General features: G+C 32.8%; 1 protein-coding gene across 2 annotated transcripts in view; it reads left to right on the forward strand.

Moving 5' to 3' along the window:
• The window catches only part of LOC118185630 (NAD(P)H oxidoreductase RTN4IP1, mitochondrial-like), a 64,543-nt gene that overhangs the window by 19,979 nt on the left and 29,599 nt on the right, over positions 1–14,965 (forward strand). The window contains exons 4-5 of one of the 2 annotated variants that reach the window (XM_085808146.1): positions 11,363–11,461; positions 11,571–11,764. In XM_085808146.1, the coding sequence (XP_085664272.1) occupies positions 11,363–11,461; positions 11,571–11,764 (293 nt within the window). The remainder of the gene's footprint in view (positions 1–11,362; positions 11,462–11,570; positions 11,765–14,965) is intronic. The other variant, XM_085808147.1, reaches the window with a different exon arrangement.

Genomic DNA, 14,965 nt, shown 5'->3' on the forward strand with positions numbered 1-14,965 from the left:
AAAAATAGATTATAGAATTAACGCTGATGTAACTTTTTGTCTGACTGCACAACATGTAATGGAAGAGAAGGTTTGTAGAGATCTGTTTTTCACATGCCTCTAAAAGTAGATGTCATACTACTTCTGTCTCTTCAATGTCAAAATTCTTTCGTTTGAGAGGCAACTTTAGTTTTTGAGAAAGAATAAAAATCACAAGAAGACAAATTTGAAGAACATGCAGGACGATTGAATATACATACTTATTTTCCGAACACAAGCGGTTCTCCGACTGGTTATTGAATAATGAAAAGATGCATTGTCATGCAATACAAAACATTTGGAATACGTTTTCTGGCTGAATAACGTAAGATTAAAAGTCATCTGCTTAATTCACATCCATTTACAAGTAAACTACTCGGGCAATTGCAGAATAGTTTTGATCCTGAGCTTGTAAGTCAAACCTAATATCACTGGATTTAAACACTTCTTTAATCTTCCGAGAACGTTCCTTCTTTAGCTCATATTCCAAGAATATTAAGTGAATACAATTATTGCCAAAGAAATTGAATATTCATTTGCACTACGGCTTGGTAGTTTACTAACGAGTTAACAAAACTTAAATTCTGCTTTTTGTGTCAAAGAATACAACAATATTTTAAATATTTACAAATAAAATATTAAATTGGAGATTTAATTGAAGCCTCATCAGTTGCCTAGCATTTGAAAAAGAAAATATTGTTAAATACTAATTGTTTGCTGCTCAGTCTAACCCAGGCTGCATGGTTGGTTTTCGTAGTTTTTTAGGTTCTCTTTACAAAGATTCTCTATGAAAGCATCTTAATCAAATAGCACCCATGTTCTTTCTATGTTCAAATAACCAACTAACCTAGTTTAAGCGCGATTTCCAAGTGAAGTTACTAGTAAAATCCGAATACTCATTAAAAATCCTGTAGCTAGCCAATCGGGAGTAACATGAAAGATACGGAACAATAATTGAAATGTTGTTACGGTACGCTGTTTCTTAACTTAGATGGTCATTCCTTAATTAAATAGCCCACCAACAGCCGAGCGGTAAAGACGCTGAACACTGGTAGTTCGGTTCGAGTTTCGAATCCCGCGAACGGGCTGGCCGCATGGGCGGTTTTGTGGTTTTCCCCATGTGTAACGTGTATACGAGCCAGTTTCCCTTAGAAAGTCCTCCACGAAGGCATCCCTCCCTTTAGGCAGATAGCCCTCGTGTGCTTTGCCATAATTAAATAATCCAATTCAATCCTTAATTAAATATAATTGATTTGTAAATTCTACTAGAACTGACGGTAAGAATTGAAGTGGAAATAAGTAATATGGTGTGCAATCTTGATTAATATAAAATTAAAAATATTTGCATAGAAAAATGTTTGCATTCAGACAGAAAGTTTTTTGAAATATTTGCAATTACTTTATAAGAAGGATTTATTAATAACAGCAATAATTACTTATTATATTACTGATGATTAGGATTCAGTTCTTGACAATTACATTCTAAATTAGAATTTTAAGGATATAATGAAAATACGCTACGCACAAAAATACATTTTAGGAAAAAAATGAGTTGATTTTTTATGTTTTAAAACTTCTTAATTCATTTAGTAAACATCGTATCCTCGTTGTTTATTGAATCCAGAATGTTGGTGTCGTTTATATAATTATTCTTACTTGTCCACAGAATCTGATGACTTATCCAGCCATTAAGTAGCTGCAGATCATTTCTACATAACCATTGAACTTCCATTAATTCAGTCTCTAGAGGGTTGTATGTTTATATCATAATTTAACTTTTATAAAAAATGATTATTCTAAATATTATGTTTCTATAAAAATATATTGTGCTTTAAAAATATGGATAATACGAGTAGTATCAGCCGCTCTTTCAGCCACTTCAAAAGCAACAGTTTGTTTAGAAATAAATTATGCAGTTAATGTCATAAAATTCAAAAAAATATCAAACGAAAATTCTCAGTTTTAGACAATTCGATTTAAACGAAGTAAAGTAGCAGACGATAAAACGCCGAAGGTAAAAATTTACTCTTACAAAAACTTACTCTTAATTTTTTTTAAAAAAGAAAAGATACGAGAGAAATTAAAAAAAAATAGTTAAAAATTTGAATAATATCATCTATAATTTAAAAAAATAGCCTTTCATATAATATTAATAAATATTTATTACGCATCATTGAGGGAAAAAATGTCATATAATAAATTCTCTGTAAAATTTAACTTGAAGTTTAAGGTTAAAAATAGCTGTGGCAATTCAGTGTAACAAAAATCCATAGACCACATTTGGCGTTATTATCGCTCAAAAAAAAGGTGCCAAATTTCAAAACGCGAAATTATGTAAATTCGTGTATATCTTAGAAAATTTTGAGTAGAAAAGTCTAATTTTTTGCAGATATGCTTAAAAATACACCTACTTTAAGATGATGGTAAAAATTTTATAGGTTATAATTCAAAATGTTTTTCGAAAAATCTATAGAAATTATTTAAAAATAAAAATTTAAAAAATAAAACGCAAAAAATGGGTAAATTTTATTTGGAATGAACCAAAATTTCGAAATGTGAGAGAAAAAATCAAAAAAGTTTAATAAAAAAAGAGATATTAATAAATATTTGCCAAATTCAATTAACATTGAGGAGCTAAAATTTTAAGAGCTAATATTTTAAAAACTAATCGTACGATTTTTACAAAACTTGGTATTCTGACATAATTTGAGTCGTAGAATCGAAATATGTAAAAAAAATGGTTTGTTATTTCAGAAAAAATCCGATTTTGTGTCAAAATACCTATGTTAGAATAGTACTATATATAAATCTAATATATATCCTAAGTCGCGCTTTCGAGACATGAAAAACGTAGTTTGAATTTTGTCAATCGCCCCAGTAGAACGGGAGATATAGCACTGTCCCATTTTTTTTTTTTTTTTTTTTTTTTTTTTTTTTTTTGAGCAGTGTACATTACTGTTACATAGCCAATAGAATTTTTGCTTTCTGTACTCTTTGGAAAGCTGAAGAAATCCTCGGCAATCGAGAAATTTCGTGATTATCCCCGACGGGTCAGCGTATTTTAATATTTATCTCGAGATAAAATTATTGCCCTAGTCGCTCCAGACTATGATTATAGAGTTTTATAAAGATGTTATAATAATCACAAATATTAAAGAATTTACCTTTAATACGGAACCTTTAATCTTTCACTTTAAGAGATAAAAAGGATTATCGGGGGGAGGAAGGCGAAAGTTTGTAGTTTTTAAGGCAAAAATAGATAAAAATTGAATTTAGTAACAAGCAAGAAAGCAAATACCATTTTAAAATATAGCAGACTAACAATATTGATTATTAAGAATCAACAGTAGTCTTTAAATCGATGAGAATTTTGGAAAAAGTATATTAACTGTAATTTCGGATTGGCGTTTTTTGTATTGTCTTGGAATAACTACTTTGTGCAGACCAAACAAGATTGTTTGAGAATTTTTAATTTCTACTTTCTACTTTTTTTCAATATTTCCTTAAGAAGGTTAATTTTTTTAAAAATAACTTAATATAAGTATATCTCACGTTTATATATTGATGGTCTGAACTTCATATTTTCAAATGCTGAGGTTTTATTAAATTTATAATTTTACAATCAGACATTTTTCAAACAATTTATGAAAAATGTTCTAATTATCAATAAAAATACTTGTGAATTATTAGAACGGTTCTACCTGCTTATCAGTGTGATGAAACTATTTTATAAATTATTAGGTATTTAATTAATTTTCAGTTTCTTTACTCATGATTTTTCAAGTCAGTTCTATGCTATAATTTCTGTATATTCTTTCCCACTGATAAGCTTGGATATCTCATATAATAATTTTCCTTCGATCTACAAATTTCAATGCCCATAAAATATTTGAGAAATGTTATTTAGAACCATTGTAGAGACATTAGGTAGTTTTTGAAAGCTTGACAGATGAAAAATGAGCAACGCCTTCGCCGGGAATCGAACCATGGGCCTCTGTAATACGAAGCTTGCAGACCATTACACCACGAAGGCACGCTAAGAAGGTAGGAGAAATACTTTATGACATATTCGCCGAATATCAAAGTTTAGAATTAAAAATTAATATTAACCTCCCTTCATGCTAGCAAAATTTTGATTAATCAATTTTTTTCCGTTTATGGTGCCTCCTGCTTTATTAAACTTCAATTGTCAATATTTGGCTTATCGATGTTCAGCTGTATTGAAAATATGAATCAGCACATTTTTGATGCAATCTAGAAAAACTCCGAATTTAACTACTCTGCAGAGCCCTGCAATGCTAACGCTGAAGAGGGAAATTCGAACAAGAATAGATTTATTGAGACCAGATCTTTAAAGGAGGGTGGAATACAGAGTTCGAAAAGGAACCTACGAGTTTGCAGACCGTAAATTTAGAGTAGAAGATAGAGCGGCAGTAAGAAATTATGGCCAACGTGATAGACGATGGAGATTTGGAACCGTCCAATCCAAGGATGGGCAGCTTCATTACACCATAAATGTAGATGGCCAGCTATGGCGACGACATGTCGATCAAATGAGTGATGGAGGAACCGCAACAGATGAGGGATTCATACGTCCACCTCCAGCTCTCGTGATTTTCAAAGAGCCTGATAAGAGTAGAGTTCCACAACCATCCAAAGATAATAGCCACCAGGCAGATGAGTCTGTGTCGTCCTCCGAGCCCAAGGTTGTACGAGATGTTTCATCCACCGGACCTGTTGCTGATACAACCAGGTTACCAAAAAAACCTGCCGTGTCACAACCTTTGCGCGTCGGTCCAGTAGAATTCGTCGTCCCCCAGATAGACTGCAGTTATGATAAAGGGGGAGGGATGTGGTATATCGAGAACTATCGATGTGGTATATCATAATTGGACTTAAAGCTAGCACAGCGCCAGGCATCGAAGCGCGCAGTAATAAGAAAATGAAATGCGAGTACCTGTAGTTATGAGTAGCTGTAGATATAAGTGTGTATGCGAGTGATGATATATTTTGTATATATAATAAAAGTAGCATGTAGTTTAAAAGAGTGTGTCTTGGGAAATAATTGCCTACTAAAGGATACACGGTAATAATAGCATTTGATAAGCAGACAAGATGCAGAACGTTCAATATATTATTATCCTTATATTGTAAGTAGTTAATATTTTGGGGGGCTATTTCATTATATACCTGGAACTAGTACTAATGCCATGGTGTAGGATTTCATAACGACAGAATCTAGAACTGAAGTTTGTGGTACACTTTTAGAGCAGTATTTTTATTGAAATTGGCTATGAAATTTTTGGTAGATATATTTCTGACATTGCTAGAGACATATTTATTAAAAATGTAACTAGCATGTCTTTATTCCTCCTAATAAACTTTAAAAATCTAGTTCAAAAGTTTTCATTTTTTTTTTAAATGCTCTTACAGTCTAATAAAGCATTTTTATTCTCTCAATTTGATGCACTGTGCAATTATTTCTTTGCAAGGGCATTTCTTTTACTGTTCAGTAAATTCTTATTTTAATACATTTAAGTTTTAAAACTTTGCCTTATGTTCAATGGGCATCTGCTGTACGATTGAAACATGAGAAATAGGAAACCTTGCAATACTACAGTGATAGTAGATTATTAGTGATATACAGTGATAGTAGTTCTGGTGATACTCTAGAATGGTAAGAAATACATTTCTATTTTATTTGTGTGTCTTAATAAATTATACTTGTAATTCATTATATTATTATTTGATCTTCTGATGTTGCTTAACATTTTGACGATGATATATTTTTAATCAATTTTTTTTTTTCTTTTCGTTAAAGGGAAAACAATTATAGAGTTAATTAAGCATTTTCCAAAATTTTGTTAAATTTTATATACATCACCACCATAGCTAAAATTATTAGGTTAAAATTTTGAAGACTGCGACTCTAAAAATTAACTTCTGTGGTGGCACTGCAGTATCTTATCTGTTATCACCTCATCATTTAAAGCTGCATAAGGTTTTGTAAGCATAAAAAGATCACCACGGACTCTGTTAGTAACAAAAGTTCGTTTACGAAATCAAAATCTTCTTCAGATACTTGGAAGTATAATTCTTATCATGAAAAGGTGAAGCTCAAGTGCAATATAGTGGATTTAATATAAATTAAAATAATAAAAGTTATTCTTATTTTGAGATCAGAACTATGTACTACATGCATTTATCATCAATACGACTTGACAAATGTTGCCATTGCTATAATTTAAACGGAACATAAGAGGCCGGAAGAAAAAGAACTTTAATTTACATGGTAGCGTCGCAAAGACACACATCTCAGACTGTTGCCATTTGTCAATCCATAGGATCTTTAATTTATTTTACAGATTTAATCAAGCTATAATATCTCAAACATCACGGTTATATAAATGTAATAACTCTTTGTAATTAAAATTTTTATTTTTAATAAAATAGGTAATATATATAATTCAGTATACATTTTAATTTGCGAAATATCCAATTGATATGAGCATTTGCAGCATTATTCTAGCTAACAACCCATGTTTCTGGTCTCTATGTATTATATACCAAAGTCCTGAGTTATTTGTTTTTATTTCAATAATGACGGAGCTAAGTCTTTTTTGTCACTCGATGCAAGCTTCCTGGATCCTTATTTCTTCTGGCTAAGGCTTCCCTAAGCTAAAAAAAAAGTTGACTCCACTAAATTCTACTGCCCAGTGCCTCTTTTAATTCTAAAAATTTTATCATCTCTAAATTTTTGCTGTTCGATGCTTCCATAAATTTTAAAATTAAACTGTCCGGCCAGTGTGGCCGCACAGTTTACACCGGCTCTGGCGTCAGCCCTGATAACACATCTAATTAGTATAACCTAAAGAATCATTTTTAATGTACTTAGTTGGTAATTATGAATAATTGCAGCCCTATTGTAATAAATAAAGTGTTTCAAGTTATATTTTATGAGCTTTTAACGACTGTGATTAAAACTGCCATTTTTATTATTTATTTTTTTAGGATAAATGCACAGAATATAAAAGAAGAGAGGTTATTTCATTGCGGGAAAAGATTTAAAAATATATCAAAAGGAAAGATGCCCCTTTGAAAGGAATTATATAATTAATTTGCGTATTTCATAAAAAAAGATTGATAATTCTTTGTATTAAGTTATATAATTAAAGAATAATATTTGTACTTTTATTATCTCGTGAAACAGATAATTGTGAATTAAAATATGTATGCATATGTACAATGTATATACGCTGGAAAAGTCATTTCGCTTATTTTTCGTTTTATGAAAATTGTATATGAAGACTTAATGCTTTAAAATACTAAGAATGTAATGTATATTTTAATTTTATAACAGTTTTTTTAACTTAGTTCACCTTTCCTGTGTTATCTCGTTTTAACTTGCAACTCCCTACCAGAATAAGTTTTTAGCAACGCGGTAAGTGTAAATGAGGAAGAGAATAATATTACAGTTTAACTGACTTAGAGTTAGGTTTCCTGAGCAGCGCACGTTTGTCTTTGGGCTACGTCTCTCTAAGCTTTTCTTATCGCTCGGCCGTATTATTACGTGCCTATTGATAGTTCTCCGGCTAGTTTAAGATTACGGGCCAACTACATTAGAAGTGTGTTAGCTTCGACTAAATCTCTTAGTTAGTCATTAGAGGCTTTGCTGTACGCCTGAAGAAAGGGGCCGACTGTTAATTTTATTTTGAGTGAATAAAGGCTAGTTAACCCTTCTTGAGTTTACGCTTTCTGTTCTTTGAACTAAGCGATAATTCGCTTAATACTTCACTAGGTTCCTCGACATTTCATTTAACAAGATAAAAATGAGGAACTCTGTAAGATAAAGGCTAATTTATATATTTTCCTCTAAAATGTATTGAAGAATGTTCCCATTTAATTAAAAGTTTGCTACAGTTAAAATTAAATTGATTTATTCATATATATTTTCTAAAATTATGTATATAAATTTAAACAAAATCAAGCTTTGTGTTATTGATAATGAGCACATTTACATGCTACATTTTATAATTCGAATGTAGTTGAGTTTAAAAGAATTAAAGTTTTTTTAATATATATACCTTATATATATATATATATACCTTTATATTGAAAATCATACATCGTTATGCTGATCTAGTTTTTGATATGCTGATGAAAGCATGCACATTCTACTGAAATTGTCTGTCTACTCCAAAAATGCAAGATTCATTTCAAGTTTTATTTTAAATATTCTTTCAAAGTGATTTAATTAGATACGTGTACGGTTGTTATTATTTTAATTAACTAGTTATTTATAACTTCAACCTTTCCTATTATTTCTCCTTTTCGTTTCCTGCCCAGAAATACAAATCAATTTGAGAGTAAGAGCGCGTTTCTGCCTCTCGAGGCAGCTTTATTATGTTTCTCCAGCTCTGATAAAATAGCAGTTCTTCGGCTTTGCGGTTTTTTTTGCCGCCATTCAATTGTTAAGACTGTGACAAGGTCAAATTACAGTTAAAATCTGTTAATATAGTCTTTGACTACTAGCCTTAGTTTCAAATTTGAATTTGACTGTTATTTTAATTCGCATCGCCACAAGTGGTGTTTGAAACTGTCAGGCACTTGTGATTAAAAGTTCTGATTAAATCAAATAGTTTTTTTAGCCTTTTCGAATCTCTGACGTTACCTTCAGGCACAGCGATAATTCACTCCAAGTCTGTCAGGAGTTGATACTAGTTTATGCTACCAATGAAGGTCCTACTACATATGTATGTTTAAGATGCATTCGTTGATACTGTATTTTGTAGAGTTTAAACTGTAATATAAATTCTGCTGTTTGTAATAGTTTTAAAAATTGTTCCGGACTGTAAGGATTAATAAATTACACTAAGAAAATTTAAAGTACTAGAATCTTTTTTAGTAATTAAATCTTAAATTCTTTTAGTTCTGAAGCTTGTTAGAAGATATTTAAAGGCATCTTTAAAAATAAATATTTCTACCATTTTGTAACTTTTTCAGGAGTTTATTTAAATGAAACTTACCTTTCTTGTTTCAAATTGTTATTTATTAACCACTTTATATGAAACATTTATTTTATCACACTGATTAATGATGTTTCTTATTGTATGTAAAGATTTCTGGGAATAATTTAAAGTTGTCTTTTGATGATTCAATTCAGAATAAGAATTTGTTTTAAGGGTTATTCTAAACTTCAATTTACTGAACAAAAATCATATATTAGTTTATTTTTTATTAAAATATGTAATAAATATTAGTTCTAGTATTAAATTCTAAATGAAACCTAGAAGTTTCATCTCCAAAATGTTCCAAACAAGGTTTTGTAAATTAGCTTATATGTAGAATACATATCAATAAATACTTAATAATGTTATCAAATTATATATTTCCACATTTATTTTACATATTTATTAACTTAAAAGCTATCTTTAGTAAATATCACTCTATAGAAAATTAATGCACATATTTTTATGTAAAAATGTACATTTGCTGCTGAGACATTATTTGGGGGGGGGAGGGAAGGGATCATTCTGAACTTTCAGGTAACTATTACAGCCACGTTTCTCAATAGAAAAGATATTTTTCTCAAATATTTTCCATAGGTATGTCTATGATAAAAATCTGTACAAAGAGAAAAAGTTCTAATGAATTTGAGAAATCGTAGATTTTATCAAACTAATCCTGATGTCTCCTTTTGTGGTATAATATATGAAATGAACTAAAATGCTTTCGGAACCTGAAACGTTTGTTTATCGTGCAAACATTTGCAGTTAATAAATGGAATTCTAATTCTCAAAGGGTACAAAAATTGACAATTTATAAAAAATTCTTTAGGTAGCATGTTATTCATACAGTGAATAAAAATGACACATAATTCAAAATGCGTGTAAGTGTTACCGAAAAGGATAGGGATGTTGAATACCAGAGTCGTAGCTAGGGTTTTCAGCGCCCAGGGACTACTGAAGATTTTGCGCCCCCTACTGCTTGCCAAGGATGGAAAACATTTAATTCTAAAATGTCGTAATATCAATTTGGCGAACCTTGGATTCTGCGCCCGGGGACAGATACCCCCCTTGACCCCCTCTAGCTACGCCCCTGTTGAATACTGTTTAATGAAATATGTAGCGTCTGATACCATGAAAAGTTTAAATCTCATCTGTACAAGCATCAAATGAATATATGACCAAAAAAATTAATTAAAAATACTTTGCTATATAATGACTTAATTGCATAGTGCTTTAATGTAAATTTACAGGGAAAATATCTCATTTAACACATGAACTAATTATGAAAATGTTTCTTTCATTTTTATTGTGATAAATTGTTCGGAAAAGGTAACATCCTTTCTAAGATCAGTCTATTAAGAATAATTTCAATCAAGAAGTAAACAATTATTCAGTAACACAAATGTTTAGATATTTTATACGAATAGTTTCTAGTATATCAGGTTCAGGATTTTAGAAAGCATAGAACTTAAAAGGAAAACTAAACGCCGACGAATTTGAAAAATTTAGTAAATATAATATTTTATTAAATTGGAATCATATTTATTAAAGGCACTATAACGATGCTTTCGCGATAGTCGAAAAAAAAAAAAGGGTATATTTCGAAGACAATAAATCATCATTAAAGTGTCCCGGTATGACGTTTTTTAATCCTAACATCTTACGATTTGTACGATGAAAATGTGGCAGATAAAGGTGCGAAAGAGATGTCTGCATAAAAAGAGGTAAAGATAAAGCCATAAAATCGACGTGTTTGCGACGGTAGCAAAAGAGCGGAACTTTTCATACATATGGCCGTTTTAAAGACTATGATAATGTGACGTTTTTGCAGCATCATGTGTGACGAGATTGCTAAGTCATTACGACATCGTAGTGCTACACTTGGGACATTTAGATAACAGTGGTAGGAGTGCTATCTATTTAGTTAAGAAAAATAAAAAATATTTTTCCTTTCAGAAAAGCTAAGAAATGCTAAGAAAAATGGTTAAAAGGCTATCAAGAGAGGGAGAAAAAAATTCCGAACTAAAAACTGGATGAAATGAATGCGTTTTTTTAAAGAATAGTAAAAAGTCTTTGATTATTTATATTGTGCGAGTTTGCTTTAAAAAAATATTTCATGAAAGAAACTTTCATGTCTCATTTTGAGAGGCTGGAATACAAATAGCATATGGAAAACTGATTAAGCACAGAAAGAAAATTATAGGTAGGTGTCTTTTGTGTTCTTGTGTTATTCCTCAGGAAGAAATAAATTCCCAATTCTACCTCTGCTCGCCTGTAATAAATTCTTTGTTCAATAATCAATATATTAAATATATTCTAACAACTCTTATCAACAGCATGCCAAAAACGATTCCTTCATTATACTTGGTCGAGAATGTGCTGGCATTGTTCTGGATGTTGGGAGTGAAGTAGAATCAGTTGCTAAAGGAGATGAGGTGAGTTTAAATGAATAATATGAAGCAAGCAATTTATAGTCTTCATTTTATTTACTTACGTATATCTCTATAATGGGGAACTGTTATGGCATCTCTTCTTTCTTCATAGGTATGGGCTGTTGCTGCATATTGCTTAGATGGCCTCATGGCAGAATATGTTGTAGTCAAAGAAGACCAGGTTGCTCTTAAACCTTCAAACATTTCCTTTGAAGAAGCAGCTAGTATACCTTACTCGGCGATTCAAGTATGGAATGCACTTGTAACTCAAACTAATTTGAATCCATCAACGGCCAATGGCAAAAGGTTAATAATGCTTTTTAAACCAATCTATCATCTGGAAATGTCTGTAACTTTCTTGATGGAACAGAAATATAACTTAAAAACAAAATCTAAATTACGTGTTTATTTTAAGTCTTCTAGATTCAAATGTTAACTTTTATGGCTCTCTCATGTATCGAAATTGTAATTACGTTATATCCGTAGTAGTCAATTCATTAAGCATAGTTGCTCAAAGCACTTGAATAGAGTAATATTAGCAGGGAAGTTTTCTTAAGTCAGCCTTACCCTCCTCCTGATATTTTTTGTTTATTATGTTTGTTACTTACATTACTGATATTTAGTTATGTTCTTGGAAACACCGATCATTTTCAGAAGTAGTCATCCGCAGGAAATGGTCTCCATGAGAAGTTTCACAGCATTAATTCTTTTTTCACTTAACAGGGCAATAATAATAATATTTCATTTTCTCCCCTATAAGCTCTCGTATACTGCTTATGCTCATGACATTGAGCATTATGCTTACGTAAGCCGACATTGTTTTTGACATCGAGCATTATGCTTACATATGCCAACATTGTTTTTTAGTTATTTTTATAATAGTCTAATTAAAGTTATCTAAAGAAAATTTCATTAATGATGAAGAAGTAAAATTTCACCAAGACAATGTACAAGGAATTTCTGCAAGATAATAGCAATAGATATTAATTCGAAAAGTTGTGATAAATTTAAACTTCAAAATAAAATCATAAAGGGGGGGAAGGAACTGCAACTCCAAAAATCACGAATGAATAAAAAGGCTCGATTGAAAAGAAAATCTAAGTACACTCACGTTAAAAAAATAAGCAATGAACGCTAAAAGAAAAGGTACGAACGTAAAAACGGGAATTAAAACATACAATTTACATATGAGGTAGAAGTTGCATCGCCAAATGCAAATAGGGAAGCAAATTAGCATAAAATGCAATCAAGCGGTCAAACCACAACGCCTTGAAAAGGGACATGCCGAACCTATGCATCAGTTCGCAAACAGCGATAGTTCCGTATAATTCGAGATAGCCCAAGCGGAAAGCATGAGCCGAAGACACCATTTTCACCATGAAATGTGTTGGAGGGCTGTCGGGATGTTGCAAGCTAGTGGAAGACAGTCCGCTGTTACGAGAGAGCTGAATGTGCATCGTAATGTCATCAATAGGCTATGGAATCCCTACTAAAGGGATCAAAACCTCTGCGGAAAGCGTACGTCGGGATGCCAAAGGATTACCACAACGGCAGATGATCACTTCCTATTGCTATGTGCAAGATGTAGATCACTAATAGCACGAGAGCTGCGCTATATCTCTCTATTGCTGCAGGATGGCCCATAACCCCAGTAAACTGTGTCGCGTCGACTGTATGAAGTTGGGCTGTAATACTGATGACCTGTGATTTACGTTCCTTTGCCTTCACTGCGTATTAGAGCGAGGCTGAATTGGACCCATGAACATCCCAATTGGACACCAGAATAATTGGACCACGTACTCCTTACGGATATGTTTCGATTTAACATCCAGAACGATTCCCGAAGGGCAATGGTATGGCGAGAGCCAGGAACATGCTATCAGGCATCAAACATAGTCGAATGAGACCATTACAGAGGATGAAACTTACTTGTATGGGGCTGGGATAGCAACAAATGGCCGCACCGATTTCTGTGTGACTTCTGGTGGTTCCGTCACAGGCGTCTGATATCTTGATGAAATCCTACACCTTATGCGCCCTTTTATCGCTGCAATGAGTACCGACGCGACATTTATGGTCGATAACGCCCGCGCCCACATATTGATCGAGTGGTTCCGAGTTATCTGTGAATGGAGAGTGAAACCATTCCAATGCCGTGACCTGCCAGCTCACTGGATCTGAATCCCATCGAGCATGTGTGGGACATATTGGGACGACGAATAGCAGGTTGAAATGTGCCGCCAGGCACCCTACACTAGATCCAACATGCATTACTACAGGAATGAGCGCTAGTGCCACAATAAGCGATCATCGACACTATTGCCAGCTTGCTTTGCCGTTGTCAAGCATTCATTTCAGCTAGCTTTCATGTTTTTGTATGTCTTTGTTTTATTGTTTGCTATGTGGTCTCGGAATGCCAGCCCACCCTCTTGGACCAGTTTTATACATATCTATTAAATAGTTTTTGTTCCAATTGGGATGTTCACTGGTCCAATTCAGCCTCGCTCTGATACGCAGTGAAGGCAAAGGAATGTAAATCACAGGTCATCAGTATTACAGCCCAACTTCATACAGTCGACGCGACACAGTTTACTGGGGTTATGGGCCATCCTGCAGCAATAGAGAGATATAGCGCAGCTCTCGTGCTATTAGTGATCTACGGCATCTTGCACATAGCAAAAGGAAGTGATCATCTGCCGTTGTGGTAATCCTTTGGCATCCCGACGTACGCTTTCCGCAGAGGTTTTGATCCCTTTGGTAGGGATTCCATAGCCTATTGATGACATTACGATGCACATTCAGCTCTCTCGTAACAGCGGACTGTCTTCCACTAGCTTGCAACATCCCGACAGCCCTCCAACACATTTCATGGTGAAAATGGTGTCTTCGGCTCATGCTTTCCGCTTGGGCTATCTCGAATTATACGGAACTATCGCTGTTTGCGAACTGATGCATAGGTTCGGCATGTCCCTTTTCAAGGCGTTGTGGTTTGACCGCTTGATTGCATTTTATGCTAATTTGCTTGCCTGTTTGCATTTGGCGATGCAACCTCTACCTCATATGTAAATTGTATGTGTTGTGTAGAGAATTTGTCTGATAGCGGTATAAAAACTAGGTGAATGATTTTCTGATTTATGGAAATTTTAATTTTATTTGATTCTGAATTATTTATTTTAAGGCTTTAATTTTGGGCAAAAACAGATGCTTCTGGGAATATTATTTAGTTTAAAAGAATATTATTTATTTTCTTTTATTTGCTAATTTTGTACAAGCTTTGATTCATTGTTAAAAGAAGCAGGGAAAGGGAGGCAATTTTTTGCTAAGTCATGATTTCGCGCGCTTTGTCCTTTAGAATGTTCTAGAAGGAATTTCATTGTTAGTTGACCTTAAGAGAGGAAGTACGTGACAGAAAGGTCAAAGGTTGCTACTTGTCTTTCAATGTAAGTCATTCAGGTTTTTGGCGATTGAGGGTCCGGTTGTTGGCTAAGTGATGAAGGGCGCGCATGC

Source organism: Stegodyphus dumicola, chromosome X1, assembly GCF_044657685.1.
Source record: "Stegodyphus dumicola isolate Sdum_Otavi_A_Nest chromosome X1, ASM4465768v1".
Lineage (NCBI taxonomy): Eukaryota > Metazoa > Arthropoda > Arachnida > Araneae > Eresidae > Stegodyphus > Stegodyphus dumicola.